At 39.0% G+C, this 16,405-nt stretch overlaps 1 protein-coding gene across 2 annotated transcripts in view; it reads left to right on the top strand.

Moving 5' to 3' along the window:
• METTL16 (methyltransferase 16, RNA N6-adenosine) overlaps positions 1-16,405 on the top strand; it is a 59,443-nt gene that overhangs the window by 16,702 nt on the left and 26,336 nt on the right. For both annotated transcript variants that reach the window (XM_082859930.1, XM_082859931.1), the window contains exons 3-6: positions 1,605-1,804; positions 6,545-6,685; positions 8,366-8,481; positions 10,273-10,415. In XM_082859930.1, coding sequence (XP_082716056.1) covers positions 1,605-1,804; positions 6,545-6,685; positions 8,366-8,481; positions 10,273-10,415 — 600 coding nt within the window. The remainder of the gene's footprint in view (positions 1-1,604; positions 1,805-6,544; positions 6,686-8,365; positions 8,482-10,272; positions 10,416-16,405) is intronic.

Genomic DNA, 16,405 nt, shown 5'->3' with positions numbered 1-16,405 from the left:
GGTTATGACTCTCAGTGTGTTGATTTACGTTCTGGCACAAGTTCTGTATCTTGTCAGGGACTGGCATTTTGAGTAGTATGTTGTAAATATTTGAGTTTGCAATTCCTGAATTTCACAATTTTATTCAAAATGTCAGTGCAAAATAACATTCAGAAATTTTAGGTTAACAAAGCTGTAAATAGGTACTGCTCTTAGATGATACTGCTCATCGTTTATTTTATAAGGTATCTACGTTATTAAGTTTCGTTGATAGAAAAATTCTGAAATTTCACATTTCAGGTTTTAAGGCTTTGAACATAGACATCAGAATTGATTATATTCCTTTTGTGCGTCTAGCAATGAAGTTTAGTAATAGATTGGGCTACCGCTATAGAATAAAGAATGTGAACTTGTTTGAACGCTTTAGTGTGGTACTCAGATGTGAACTTCTTTCCATGTGTAAAAATTGACTATCGGGCTTCCCTGGTGGCGCAGTGGTTGAGAGTCCGCCTGCCGATGCAGGGGACACGGGTTCGTGCCCCGGTCTGGGAAGATCCCACGTGCCGCGGAGCGGCTGGGCCCGTGAGCCATGGCCGCTGAGCCTGCGCGTCCGGAGCCTGTGCTCCGCAACGGGAGAGGCCACAACAGGCCCACGTACCGAAAAAAAAAAAAAAAATGAAGTACTGACACATGCTACACCATGGATGAACCTCACAAATATTATGCTAAGTGAAAGAATCCAGATGCAGAGATCACATATTATATGATTCATTTGTATGATATGTTCACAAAAGGCAAATCTATGGAGACAGAAAGTACATTAGTGGTTGCCTAGAGCTGAGGGTGGGAATGAGGAATGACTTGCAGATGGGCACGAGGTTTCTTTTTGGGGGTGATAGAAGTGTTCTAAAATTGGATTGTGGTGATGGTTGCACAACTCTGGGAATATACGAAAAACTATTGTGTACTTACAGGTGAATTTATAGTATGTAAATTATTCCTCAGTAAACCTGCTAAAAATAGTCACATTTAAAAATTTGGTGCTTGTAGTATTTGTTATATTTAAGTATGTTAACCTGTTTTCATTATTAAACATTTTATACTGCTTCCTTTCCACTTTTAAGTATGATTTTCAAAGAATGCTACCATCAAATCATGTTATTTGATAATAGTAAAAATAACCAGCACTTGTAAAACAGTTACTATGTAGTAGGCATTATGCTAGTACTTTTCACAGATGATCTCACAGCAACTCTACATACAGGTATTATTATTCCCATTTTACAGCTGAGGAAACGGTCTCATAGAGGCTAAATAACTTGTCCAAAGTCACATAACTAAGTAAGGAGACAATTAGGCAGGAATTGGAACAGAGGTACTCTTGTCCTCTGTGCTTCATGTATGAAGATGCAGTATTTTTGGTGGAAATTTATGCTGTCTTTCACATACTGTGACTGTTAAACGCCCATATGTGTATGCCACTGCACTGAATGTGCTACGTAACTATTTATATGTGTGATCTCTTAAGAAACAGGTGGGTGTTTGGTCCTACCTGGTTGCATTAAAGCTTGTAGAGCGCAGTGAGTCTTACTAATCAGTTTTACTTCTTTTTCTCCACCCCTCAGTCTTAATTTTAAAGACCCTGAAGCAGTCAGAGCTCTGACTTGTACTCTCCTAAGAGAAGATTTTGGACTTTCTATTGATATTCCGCTGGAGAGACTAATTCCCACAGTTCCCTTGAGACTCAACTATATTCATTGGGTAGAAGATCTGATCGGTCATCAGGACTCTGACAAAAGTACTCTCCGAAGAGGAATTGACATAGGTACATGGTTTTCAATTATGTTTTGGCTAAATATAAGTTTTATAAATTTTGCGAGGTCTTTGCAAATTCTTTGAAAACTTCTGGGTATTTGTTGTGTGAAGGAAGCTGGCTACAGATATCACTGTTCTTATTTGGGATACCTAGGCTTTTCTGCTGTCACTTTCTCCTGAGAAGAGAAGGGATTGTCAGCACCAGATGGAGCAAGGGGGTAAGAGAAGTGCAGAATGAAAGTGAGGCCCTTGTTTTCTTAGCTTTTCAGATTACCACGTTGATGTCTGTGTCAGTTGGGCATTAGTTTTACTCTGAATTATTTGGTGTTAATACAGTAATCCCTATATTGGGATTTTGTGGTGATGGTCACTTAATAAAAGATCATGTGGGACTGAATACTTTTAGGAATCTCTTAGGTGATTATTTATAGCGAGTATTTAATCCAAAATTAAAGGGAAGAAAAAAGACATCGAGTTAAAAGAAGATGTTCTCTTAATTGTAATCTTCTGCAATGGGGAGGACTGTCCTGTTTGATTCATTTGGGAATGTAAGTAGAGAAGCAGAAGGAAATGAAGCCATGGTATGTTTTGCGATTATAAATGCATTATATGTTTTGTCATAGCCAGTATTTTCATTTGATAGGGTTTGAAATTTGTTAATCTTTTGGCCTTTACTAATCCTTTATAGAAAGTGTGAAGAATTGAGTTAAAAACTGTGGACCCTATTTCTAAACATAGTTAATAGGAAACAGTTTCTAGATAGTAGTAAATGTTCGGCATTTGTGTGTGTTTTCAGTGCTCATCGTACATGAGCTTTTCAGCAGCATTTATTGACCCCCTCCTTTCTCCTTTATGCACTCTCCTCCATTTTCTTCCATGACACCAGACTCCTCTGGTTTTCTGTTTTCGTTTCTAGTCACTCTTCTCCCCTTTTCAGGCTTACTTTCTTGTATTAAATGTTGAGAATCCCTAAAGCTCAGTCTTTAACCCTTTTCTTATTCAGCACTCTACCTCTAGGCAATTTCATCCATATCTATGACTTTATTTTCTGCTTGCATGCAGATAACCTACGAACTGTTTATTCCTCCAACTCAGATTACTTTTCTTGAACTCTAGTCCCAAATATATGAGAAACTTGGATATCTCAAAAACTTCTCAGACTTTGTGACATCCAAGACCAAACTCATATTCTTTCTTCCTAATTTTGTCGTCCTTGATATTGACTTCTCTCCATTCTCACTAACAATGTCTATCACCGTTTCCTGTTTTTCTCTCTTAAATATTTCTTAAATTGTCTATTTTTCTCCTTCTCAGCTGCCACCATCCATCCCAGTCCAAGTCACCATCATCTCTCCCTGTCTACAGAATAGCTTCTCAACTATTCTGTTCTTGTCCACTCTGTTGCCCCTCCATTCCATTCTCCAGAAAGTATGTATAAACCATATCTGAGCACATCTTTACCACTTTAATGGCTTCCTATTGCTTCTGTGATAAACACCTGAAACCTTTATTAGGCCTATTAGAATTTTCATTGTCTGATTCCTGCCCTCTAGGTCTCTCTGTAGGTCTCTCTAAGCCTCATAGATTTCTCTTTTTTAATAAATTTATTTATTTTAATTATTTATTTTTGGCTGCATTGGGTCTTCATTGCTGCGCGCGGGCTTTCTCTAGTTGCGGCGAGCAGGGGCTACTCTTTGTTGTGGTGCATGGGCTTCTCGTTGTGGTGGCTTCTCTTGTTGCAGAACATGGGCTCTAGGTGCGTGGGCTTTAGTAGTTGTGGCACGCAGTCTCAGTAGTTGTGACGCACGGGCTCTAGAGCTCAGGTTCAGTAGTTGTGGCTCACGGGCCTAGTTGCTCCACAGCATGTGGGATCCTCCCAGACCAAGGCGCGAACCTGTGTCCCCTGCATTAGCAGGCAGACTCTCAACCACTGTGCCACCAGGGAAGTCCCTGCAGGCGGATTCTTAACCGCTACGCCACCAGGGAAGTCCCTCTAAGCCTCATCTTATATTCTTCTCTTTTTTGTTTTTGGCATTTGTTCTAATAAGATGTCATGATTCCAGGCCTTTGTACATGTTGTTCCTTCTGCCTGGAACTTCCCACCTTCACCTCATTAATTCTTATTTGTACTGTAGTTGTCAACTCAAGCCTTATTTTCTCAAGAAAACCTTCTCTGACCTTCCAGCATAAGATAGGTTCCTTGAATATGAGCTTTAGAAAACCATGTTTTTTCCTTCATGGCATTTTTTTTAGTTTTAAACTACACATTCACTTGTCTGATTGATTAATGTCTTTCTCTGCCACTAGATTACAAAGTACAGAGCCTATTACTTTTTTGCTTACTATAATATCCAAAAGCCTAGCAAAGTTTCTGGCACACAGTAGGTGTTCAGTAAATGATTTGTTGAATGTCGATGTATAAATACATCATTCTTTCAACATTCAAAATTCTGAACATCCAATATGAACTAAGCACTATGTAAAAATAATGGGGTTTAACAAAAGTTTTTTTTCTTTTATGTTCATGGCAGAAGATTGGCTGATGGGTTATAAAAAGCTTTAAAAGCTTGAGAGCCTATTTAGTACTAATTTATTTTAATTATGCCCCAAACCCTCTAAAATAACACTTGGGGATATAGGAGGTTAATGGATTTTAGCTCTTCACGAGGGGCACTCTTGCTGAAATCACATTCATTCTAATTAGGGTTTTATGTAAGTTCTTCCCCCAGACTCCATTAGTTTGCTCTAATTCTATGGTTATAAACTTTTCATTTTTATTTATCATTACAAGGATTATTACCCATTTAAAAATGTCATTCATGGGCTTCCCTGGTGGCACAGTGGTTAAGAATCTGCCTGCCAATGCAGGGGACACGGGTTCGAGCCGTGGTCCAGGAAGATCCCACATGCCGTGGAGTAACTAAGCCTGTGCACCACAACTACTGACCCTGCGCTCTAGAGCCCACGAGCCACAACTACTGAGCCCACGTGCTGCAACTACTGAAGCCCACGTGCCTAGAGCCCGTGCTCCGCAACAAGAGAAGCCACCACAATGAGAAGCCTGCACACTGCAATGAAGAGTAGCCCCTGCTCGCTGCAACTAGAGATGGCCCGCGTGCGGTAACAAAGACCCAACACAGCCAAAAATAAATAAATAAATATTTTTAAAAATGTCATTCACCTTTCAGAGGGGATCAGGATGTTAGAATGCAAGTCTTCTGGTCTTAAGAATTGAGAAACCTGATTTTTTTTGGCGAAGGACAGGTCTTTCACCTGCGTTTATTACCCTCTTGGCACCTGATATTAGGGCAGCTGAGGGAAGGTGTCCTTTTTTCTTTTTCCTTTTAAATGAAATTGAAGTACGAAGAGAGAGGTAGTTGTATGAGAATCAAGGGCCTGGGATCTGGTTTGGATTTTTTTTTTCTACAGAGCTGGAAGTGCTACTTAAATTTCCTTAATTTCCTTATTCTGAGTGGCTAGCAGGGGCTAAATAATTGTGAACTCTGAGAGGAGCTTGAGTACCCTTTACCACTCCTTCCTGCACCACCTCCCACATCCCCAAGGAGATGTTTGCCCAGTAGCATCAGGGCCAGTATGCTGTTAGGTGAACATGATAAGGAGTGTAGCAATCACTGTGACTGTCAGAGCTTAAATGTTCTGGCTATCACTTGTTGTCATGTCTTTTACTAGTCTGTTCTGAGTACTTAATGAGGAAGCAGTAAGATGAGACTGGCTTTCCTCTGGGTTAGGAGTATCTCTGGCCTCCAGCTCTTCCTGCCAAATCCTTAGAAGGCTAGACTGGCACCATGATGTGGTCAGTGGAAAGTGGGCGTGGAATGGCTAGTATGGGCTGACTACTGTGGGCCTCCAAGAATACCAGCTTTTCTTCTCTTGAGTATGCTCTTTAGGATCTTATTGGCCAAGATCAGTTAAAGGTTGTAAAAGCAATTATTTGTGGTTAGTATATACTCAAACATATACTTGTCCAGTCTATGGTTAGAGGTTCTACATGCAAGTTTAGAACCAAACCCTAGCTGTCAGAGAGATTTTTGCCTGGACCATTTGCCTTTGAATGTCTCCCTTGAAACTATGGTGGGGCAAGCCAATGACTGATGTTTTGGATCTGGATCAAATGTTTTTCCATGTCTCCACATCTAAGAAATGAATCCTCTCTTTAGTTTTTAGGGTTTTTTTGTTTTGTTTAACTTCTGGTTTCCTCAGGTAACAACTTATAGATAGATATGAGGGGAATTGGGTGGTTTAATATTATAAAAATTTTATACCCTATGTATTCTTTTCTGCTTTTGTAGAATGGGATGTAAACATTGATCTATTTTAAGATATTACTGTGGTGTTTTAACAAATAACACTGATTTCTTTCAAGAAAATCAAGTTTGGGAGAGATTTAAAATGAAGACTTTTTATAAAGTAAATTAAATTGCTTTGACAATTTTCAGTTAGTCAGTCATGTATTTCTTGATCACCAGCCAATTATGCAAACTTCATTTTACATACAGCATACAAAGAAGACAGCAAGGTTTCTACCCTCTAGGAAATTTGAATCTAATTATGAGTTAAGACTAACATACATGAAGCCAGTAGCCACAGTATGTGAGTAATCAGTACCAGCTTGTGGTTTAAGCTGTTAAGGCTATAAGAAATTCTAAGAAGTGAAGAATGGTGTTTTTGCTTGTTGGGCTCACCTTCCTCTCAGGTGTGTGCAATGTGTTTTGAATTCCTACCGTACTAGGTACTGGGGCATCCTGCATCTATCCTTTACTTGGAACAACCTTAAATGGCTGGTATTTCCTTGCAACAGAAGTAGATGACATGTGCTTCAACTATGCAAAGAAGAATGTGGAACAGAATAACTTATCGGATCTTATAAAAGGTTAGCTCTGTAGAATAAATACTCCTTTCAAGCTTTGTTTATTAACCTGTCTTTCTAATTTAACACATCTCATTGTCTTCTGCTTTAATATACAAACTTTGGTAATTTAAAACAATCTGGTACATTGTAATTTGGTTTGCTCCTTTGTTACCAGAATTAACTCAGAAGGAAACAGAGTAAATACGGTCGATCCTCATAATTTGTGAATTCTGTGTTTGTGAATTTGCCTACTTGCTAAAGTGTGCTTACTAGGGGCTATTTTTAGCCTCCACATCAATACTCATGGTACTTTTGTGATCATTCACAGACACGTGCAAAGCAGCAAAAAATTTGAGTCACCCAGCATGCGTGTTCCCAGCTGAAGTTGGACAAGGCAATGCCCTGCTGTCTTGTTTCAGCTCTCATACTGTAAACAAGTGCCCTTTTCATGGTCTGTTTAGTACCACTTTTTTTTTTTTTTTTTTTGCAGTTTTGTGCTTTTATTGGTGATGTTGCTGTTTATAATGTCCCCTAAAACAGTGCTTAAGTACTGCCTAGCGTTCCTAAGTACGAGAAGGCCATGATGTGCCTTACAGAGAAAATACATGTGCCAGATAAGTTTCGTTCAGACATGTTATAGTACTGTCGGCCATGAGTTCAATGTTGATGAATGAGTAAGGATATGTATTGATCGGTTGATGAAAATGTTGGGACCAGAGGCTCAAACTTACTTAATCATGTATTTCTCTTAGGAGCTAGTGGTTCAGTATTCACTAATTCAGTGTTCGTGGTGACTATAGAACACAGCTACCACTAAAGATGAGAATCAATTGTGTATAAAGTAACCTAGTCACCAAGATTTTTAAAAGGAAGAAAATCCTGCTTTTGATTAAACTATGCTGTCTTTTTTATTTTAGTACATGGAACTGTGCTACAAATAGTCAAATCTCCTTAATGCTTAGTTAATTTTTACGTCTGTGCTTATTGTATATATATAAAGGGCTGGGTTTTTTGTTTTTGTTTTTTGTCATTAAAGAGACTTTATATCTCTCTTTGGAAGAAATAGGCTTTTCTTACTAGTGTTAAACATATCGCAAGGGGAGATATTAATATATTATTAATGAGTTTTTTAGTTATCCATTCCTGTGTTACAAATTACTCCAAAATCTGGCGGCATTACTCCAAAATCTGGCAGAGACATGGTTATTAAACAATAAACATTTATTAATAATCTCGTGGTTCCTGTGGGTCAGGAGTTTGGGTGTGGCCTAGCTGGGTGGTTCTGGTTCAGAGTCTTTCATGAGGCTGCCCTCTGAAAGCCTGGGGGTAGAGATGTGCTTTCCAGATGGCTCACTTACATTGCCTTTGGCAGCAAGCTTTAGTTCATTGCCATGTGGATCTCTCCTCAGGGCTACTTGAGCATCATTACAGCGTGTCAGCTGTCCTCTCCTAGAGCAAGTAGTTTAAGAGATAAGGCAAGGAGGAAGCCGGATTGCTTTTTATGACCTAGCGTCAGAAGTGATACCCTATCACGCTCATCACATTCTCTTCAGTAAAAGCGAGTCATAGAGTGAAGCTACACTCAAGGAGCAGGAAATCGAACTCTACTTCTTGAAGGAACTAGTAGCAAAGAATTTGTGGACATATTTGAAAACTACCACAGTCGTAATCGTAGTTAACAGTCTCTGTTTTTTCTCCTAGTGGTAAAAGTACCACAGAAGACACTCCTGATGGATGCTCTTAAAGAAGAATCTGAGATAATCTATGACTTTTGCATGTGCAACCCTCCCTTTTTTGCCAATCAGTTGGAAGCCAAGGTAAGATATCTTCTGCTTTAAAGTAGTGGAATATTTAGTTAAGTTTTCCTTGTTGTAAGATAAGAGCAACTTTTATTTTGGAAGCTGTATCAGTTAGGATGCTTCTGGTATCAAACACCTGAAAACCCAATTCAGATTGACTTAACAAGAAAGTTTATTGGTTTACATATCTGAGAAATCCAGCAATAGCATGGACTTCAGGAACAGTTTGATCGAGGAGTTCATAATAATATCAAGGCTGAGACTCTGTTTTTTCAGGTTCCCCTTGGCTCTTATCGGGCCCTTGGTTGTTTTTGTTCTCAGGCTGGTTTACTTGTGGCAGAGTAATATTTGGGGAGTGGGAGAGGGTGAGAAGAGAGCTCTTTTCTTCCCCAAACCATTTAACATTTGGATTTCTTCTGATTGGACCAACTTAGGTTACAGTCTACTCTACTGCATTGGGCTTAATGGCTTAAGGAGAGGGTCACTGTTTTTACTGCCAGCTGTCATTTGATAGCAAACAAATGTCTTATTTAGTCTTTCCAACTTGAAATGTATATATTCATTTCATGAAATAAAATATATTTGCTTATGAATATGGAAAGAGATGCATTGGCTAAGAAAACTAACCTATTAAAAATCAATAAAATATTATTGATTTAACCTAAGTTTTCCTTCATCTAGAGAAGAATTAATAGAAAGTGAATAATATTAATCAGAAGGAAACGAGGGGGTGTATATGCTTAAAACTTTGAGAGAATAAATTGTTTTTAGAATCACTCAGATACTCTTAAGTACCATTTACATACCTCATAACAAAATAAATTCCAGATGGATTAAATTTGGTTGCGGGCAGGGAGGGGAAGTGGACAGAAATTTATTAGCAATACCAACATTCTAGATTGGAACATGAAGTGAAGCAGGATTTAAGAAATCTAAATTTTAGCCTTCAGTGCAGATAAATTTGAGAACTATTGATAAAATAGCCACATCCTGGTGTACATTTCTTTTAAAAAATGTTGAGATACATGGGCTTCCCTGGTGGCACAGTGGTTGAGAGTCCGCCTGCTGATGCAGGGGACGCGGGTTCATGCCCCGGTCCGGGAGGATCCCACATGCCGTGGAGTGGCTAGGCCTGTGAGCCATGGCCACTGAGCCTGCGTGTCCAGAGCCTGTGCTCCGCAATGGCAGAGGCCACAACAGTGAGAGGCCCGCGTACTGCAAAAAAAAAAAAAAGTGACACCATAAAATACTAGAAGAAAACAAAAAAATATTTATATAATCTTTGGTTGGAATATTTTCAGTGTATGATACCAAGAGAGAAAACATAAAGAAAAAGTGACAGAATTGGCTAGATAAAAAGGTAAAATGGGGCTTCCCTGGTGGCACAGTGGTTGAGAGTTCGCCTGCCAATGTGGGGGACACGGGTTCGTGCCCCGGTCCGGGAAGATCCCACATGCCGCGGAGCGGCTGGGCCCTTGAGCCATGGCCGCTGAGCCTGCGCTCCGCAACGGGAGAGGCCACAGCAGGGAGAGGCCCGCGTACCGCAAAAAAAAAAAAAAAAAAAAAAGGTAAAATGTTAGTATGTTTAATCACAAAGATGGAAGGTAAAGACCCTGGGAGGGAGTATTTGCATGATTGCCATTGTTTCAAATGCCAAGATTATACGATTTTTAAATCCCAAATCTAGCATGATACCTGGAAACGGAAATTATGTCTAAGCATTCTTGTGTAAAACTAGGTTACAGTCAAAGAGCTGGCCTTAAGGTGTAAAGGTTTTTCACCAGGGTTTGTTGTTGTTGTGTTGTTCAGGGAGTAAACTCTCGAAACCCTCGAAGACCCCCACCTAGCTCAGTAAATACAGGAGGGATCACAGAGATCATGGCAGAAGGAGGCGAATTAGAGTTTGTTAAAAGGATCATCCATGACAGTTTACAGCTTCAAAAAAGATTAAGGTAAGTTGGTAATAAGAATATTATCGACTATGTAATTCAGGAAGAAACCATGTCAATGAGAGGAAACAAAATCACTGTGGTCTGAAGAATAAACAGATAAAACCTGAAAAGGTAGAAGGTCCTATGGTCTGCAAAGACCTTGTTTCTGAGGATGCTCTCATGCCTTTAATTGATTTGTGTTTCCTGTAATCATCTACAGTGCATGGATAGAAAGGAGGAAAATACCATATTATTGTGTTGCTCCCATTAGTATGGTCCTGTGATGGAACAAAACTGATTCAAATATGGCTTTTGATTAGAAAACAGATGGGTTCAGATCTGCCCCATGAACCAGAATAAATTTGTTGCCTAGTCCTTGAAGCAATTTGTGTTCTTGGAATCAGTCTCTCAAACGATGACAGATGTGAGGACATTGAGCTGTCAAGAACTTAATGAAGGGAAACTGAAGTCACTAACCAGCTCCAGAGGAGAGTTAAGGCTATTCCTTTTTAAAAGCTAATTATTTCGGACAACACACCTGTCATTAAGCAGCATAAGGTACTCAGAAAGAGCTATTTGTCTCGCTTGACTTCTCACCCTGCCGAGTGTCGGTAAAATGATGGATAATGTGGTAGTTCAGACTAAAAGGGCTTTCAACCCTAGGATTTAGCTTTGTGACATAGAGAAGAATTTTTAAAAATTGTGGTAAAATATGCATAACATAAAATTTACCATCTTAACCATTTTTAAAGTGTACAGTTCAGTAGCATTAAGTACATTCATATTGTTGTGCAGCTAACCTCCAGAACTCTTTCTTCTTGTAAAACTAAAACTCTGTACCCATTAAACAACTAGTCCCCATTCCCTCTCTTCCCATAACCCCTGGCAACCACCATTCTTCTTTCCATCTCTGTGAATTTGACTGTTTGAGGTACCTTATGTAAATGGAATCATATTTGTCCCTTTATGACTGGCTTCTTTCCCTTAGCGTCAAGTCCTCAGTATTCATCCACGTTATAGCATGTTTCAGAATTTCCTTCCTTTCTAGGGCTGAATAATATTAATATTACATTGTATGTATATACTACATTTTGTTTATCCGTTTATCTGTTGGTGGACACTTGGGTTACTTCCACGTTTTGGCTATTGTGGATAACGTGGCTAGGAACATGGATGTACAAATATTTCTTAAGACCCTGCTTCGAATTATTCTGGGTGAATACCCAGAACTGGAATTGCTAAGTAGGGAAGCCTTTTTTTCCCCCCCTTTTGGATTTATACGTGTTTAAAGCCGCTTATTTTAGTAGGCCAGTTCCAAAATCAGCAAATATCCTGATTTGTTAAATGTGAGTTTATTTAAATATGGAAAGCAACTGGATTCTTGGATGATCTGCCTCAGAAAATTTACACAATATTAAAGCCAAAGGTTAATAAATTTTTGCCTTAAATTGATTTCTTCAACGAAAAATGGTGCAGATGAACCTGTTTGCAAGGCAGAAATAGAGACACAGACATAGAGAACAAATGTATGGACACCAAGGGGGGAAGAGAGGGGTGGAGTGAATTAGGAGATTAGGATCGACACATATACACTAATATGTATAAAATAGATAACTAATGAGAACCTGCTGTATAGCACAGGGAACTTTACTTAATGCTCTGAGGTGACCTAAATGGGAAGGAAATCCAAAAAAGAGGGGACATATGTATACATATAGCTGATTCACTCCACTGTACAGCAGAAACTAACACAACATTGTAAAGCAACTATACCCCAATTAAAAAAAAACACACATTAGGGTGTGAGGAAGAAAGAGCCTTAAGTTATACTGAGCATTGAGAAGAGTCTGAGTAAGTAAAGTAAACTTAAAGCAACAGAGCACTGAGACTCATGACAGTAGGTAACCAGGGCCATGTGGCCATTTCAGTATCTGTCAGCTTTTGAGGGAACTGGAGTCGTTCAACAAAATGGGGAAGGTTGTTTTTAGGAGCCTATTAATCAGTAAGTTTCTATTATTGCCAAAGTTCCATTTGAACTACAAAAAATATGTTTTAAATGAACACCATTCTAAGAGAGAAGAAATTGGTCAATACGTTCCAAGTACGCCTGTAGCTGGCTCTATGGCAGCCCACAAATTGAGTGAAAGGTGAACGTTTGCTGGGAAGGGTAAATTGCTAGAGCCCATCATGTCTCTGAAGAGTCAACCATTTCAAGGTTGGTGTCACGTATAGGAAAAGTTACCCAGTTACGATTCATACAAAGAAAGGGTTCAGCAGTCTTGTCTGCTCTGTTAGGACTCAGGCAGGTTGAGAGGGAAGATAAAAGGAAGAAAGGAAGAATGAAGTGATTTTCATTGAAGAGAAAATAGAGCAATGTTTTTTGAAAGAGTTTTGCTCACAAATATTGTTTACAATTTCATGTTATACTTTGGTGACTTTCATTTGTATATGTTACCAGTTCATGTCCTGCATATTTTTGTAGTTGACATAATGTTTATACCACTATGCAACTCTCAAATTTTAAAATGCTGTGGAAACTGCATATTTTGAAGCTATGAAAAATAAGGGATTGAAAACAAGTATTTAAACCCCACCATCTGCTTCTTATCCCCCTTCTTGTTCCTGAAGAAATGCAGAAATTAAGCCAAATTTGTAACATTATGGAGTGAAATAAGTTAAATTTGTTGGACTGATCTTAGTGATGGCACTCCAGATGCCTCACCTCCCCGTTATGATTCATGCCTTGCGTAAGTCACGCTCAGCAGCAAGTGCAGTTTTGTATCTTAAGGAATTTTGCAGCTGGGAGGCCCTTGAGAGAGAAAGTTATCCAACCTCTTAGTTGTACAGATTAGAAATTTGGGACCCAGATCTCCTAATTCTGGTCCAGTGCTCTTTCCACCATTCTGTGTAGCCTCTGTAGCCCAGACTGCAGTTAGACTTCTAAGTACACAGCCTTTTCTTTTCTACTCCTTTTCTTTTCTTTTTTCTTTTCTTTATTGTTGAGGTATAATTGACATATGACATTATTAGATGGCCTTTCTACTGTTGATGAAGATTTACAAGTGCTTGTCCTAATAGCATTTTCTTTTTTTAGAGACTCACTCACCTAACCTTCTAAATACATTAGCAGACTTTATCAAACCCCTTATGGCCTGGATTTTACACTTGTCATTGGTTATTAGGTCTATAGCTGATGCCCTTTATGGCAGTGATTCTGTGATTTTTCCAGGAACCAGATTTACCAAGTTCCAACTTAATACTGGTTTTACTCCCTGTTTTTGCTTTTTCCTTTCCATTCCTTACCCCCTGCCAGATGGTGGAGACTTCTTGGTTCTGGGTAAAATCCACATATCTGGTGATGGATAATAAATTAAACAATCTAGGCCTTTTGAAATGTGATTCTTTGACTTTTTTTTTTTTGATGTGGACCATTTTTAAAGTCTTTATTGAATTTATTTCAATATCGCTTCTGTTTTATGTTTTGGTTTTCTGGCCAGGAGGCATGTGGGATCTTAGCTCCCCGACCAGGGGATCGAACCCACACCCACTGCATTGGAAGGTGAAGTCTTAACCAATGGACTGCCAGGGAAGTCCCTCTTTGACTTATCTTTTAAATTTTCCTCATTGGTAAAGTGAGATAATCATAGCTTCCTCATACCTCATAGGGTAGTCATAGAATTGAATGAATATGTATTTGATGTAATTAAAAATAATAATGAATAGTAAATAGGATCTTTTAAACTCTTGACCATTTTAGGAATCCAGTAGATTTAAATGCTATGGTCTACTGTGTTGAAAGGAAATGTTAAGAGTACTCTGTTATTTTACTTTAATGCAAAGTCCCCCTCCTTTTCTGTTTTTTTCTTAAAACTAGGTGCTAGCATAGTTATGGGGTGCTGTAAGTGATGGTTGCAAGGAACAATTGTAGGGCTTCCCTGGTGGCACAGTGGTTAAGAATCTGCCTGCTAATGCAGGGGACACTGGTTCGAGCCCTGGTCTAGGAGGATCCCACATGCCGCGGAGTAACTAAGCCCGTGCACCACAACCACCGAGCCTGCGCTCTAGAGCCTGCGAGCCACAAATACTGAAGCCTGTATGCCTAGAGCCTGTGCTCTGCAAGCCTGGGCACAGCAATGAAGAGTAGCCCCCGCTCACTGCAACTAGAGAAAGCCCGTGTGCGGCAACAAAGACCCAACATAGCCAAAAATAAAATTTAAAAAAACCAAAAAGGAACAATTGTAAATTTTATAACTGAGCTTTTAGTTAACTTTCCAGCTGAAAGACTGTCCAGTTCTACAACAAACTTTGACTTACCTTTATAAAAGGGTAAGCCACTTCATTTTCCTTGTCTGTAAGGTTGGGATAATACCTTTTATGGTATTAAATGTTAAAAGAACATAGGAGCCATCTCCCACATTGTTAAAAGAACAATATAGGTCAATATAAGCTCAGAATGAATAATGACAATAATGGATTATAACCCACTGAATAAAGTAAGCAAATAAAATACAAAGGGGATAGAGGAAAAGCTCCTCTAGAATGCCAGCTAATAAATGTAGAAGGAATAATAAAATTAGAAAAATGACTATTTTGCAATCATTATAGTAATAATTGATTCATGGAGGAATCAACAATGGAAAGTTGAAGAGGAACAAGATATTTTCATAGTTTCAAAGTATTTCCCCAGTTACAAAGTATTTCAGTTACAAAGGGATATATGGTAACTTTATAGTGGAGAGACTGAGGGATACCACCTTGACCAGGTGATCACCTCCTGATGGGGGTCAGGGGTCACCTAGAAGGACACGTAGCACCTCTGTGCTCTTCATGCCCAAAATGTTTTACCTGAATCTATGAGGAAATTTCAGAGAAACCAACTTGAGGGGTTTTGTAAGACATTTTTTCAAAAATATTAAGGTCGTGAAAGTAAAAAACGGCCACAGAACTGTTCCAGATTGAAAGAGACTAAAGAGACTTGACACGTAAATGAAATGCATGATCCTAGACTGGATCTTGCATCAGGGGAGAAAATTGACATGAAGGACGTTATTGGGATAATTGGTGAAATTTGAGTATGGACTGTATTCCAGATAATAGTATCATATGAGTGTTCAGTTTTCTCAATTTGATCATTGTTCTGTGGTTATAAAAGAGAATGTCCTTGTTTTTATTTTTTATTTTTTTGTCCTTGTTTTTAAAAATGTACATGTCAAAATATTTAACATTAGGGACATGATGATGTCTGTAGCTAACTCTCAAATGGTTTAGAAAAAAACAGAGCAAGCAAATGGGGCAAAGTACAGGGAATCTGGGTGAAGAGTGTACTGGAATCATTTGTACTAACCTTGCAATTTCTATACGTTTGAAATAATTTCAAAATAATTTTTCTTGAAACCTGCTGTCTCTAAGGAATTACTAAATGCTGTAATGAGTGGAGTGCTACTTTCATCATTAAAATAGTATAATGGGTTCAAAATCTCTTGGGTAACTGATCTTCCTTTTCATTTTTTTTTCCTACATGCGTTTTGATTAGTTGTCACAAGATGCCTGTTGAGAGTAGCTAGGATCTAATGGGTAGGTTTTTTTTTTTTTCTGGCTGCGTCAGGTCTTAGTTGCCTGCGGCACACAGGATCTTCGTTGAGGCCTGCGGGATCTTTCGTTGTGGTGCGTGGGCTTTTATCTAGTTGTGGTGCGCGGGCTCCAGGGCGAGTGGGCTCTGTAGTTTGCGGCACGTGGGCTCTAGTTGAGGCGTGCGAGCTCAGTAGTTGTGGCGCACGGGCTTAGTTGCCCCGTGGCATGTGGGATCTTAGTTCCCTGACCAGGGATTGAATCTGTGTCCCCTGCATTGGAAGGTGGATTCTTTACCACTGGACCACGAGGGAAGTCCCTCAGTAGGCATTTTTTTTTTAAAGTGAAGCTAAAACAGTTTTTAATACACGCAAATACTTCTGCTTTCTCTATAAGAAATATAACTTGCAGAAAACAGTTGATATATTGATGAGATTCAATCT

The sequence above is a fragment of the Leucopleurus acutus genome, assembly GCF_964270905.1.
Source record: "Leucopleurus acutus genome assembly, chromosome: 19".
NCBI lineage: Eukaryota > Metazoa > Chordata > Mammalia > Artiodactyla > Delphinidae > Leucopleurus > Leucopleurus acutus.
Note: the sequence above shows the minus strand (reverse complement) of the source record. Positions and strands in the feature narration are given on the sequence as shown.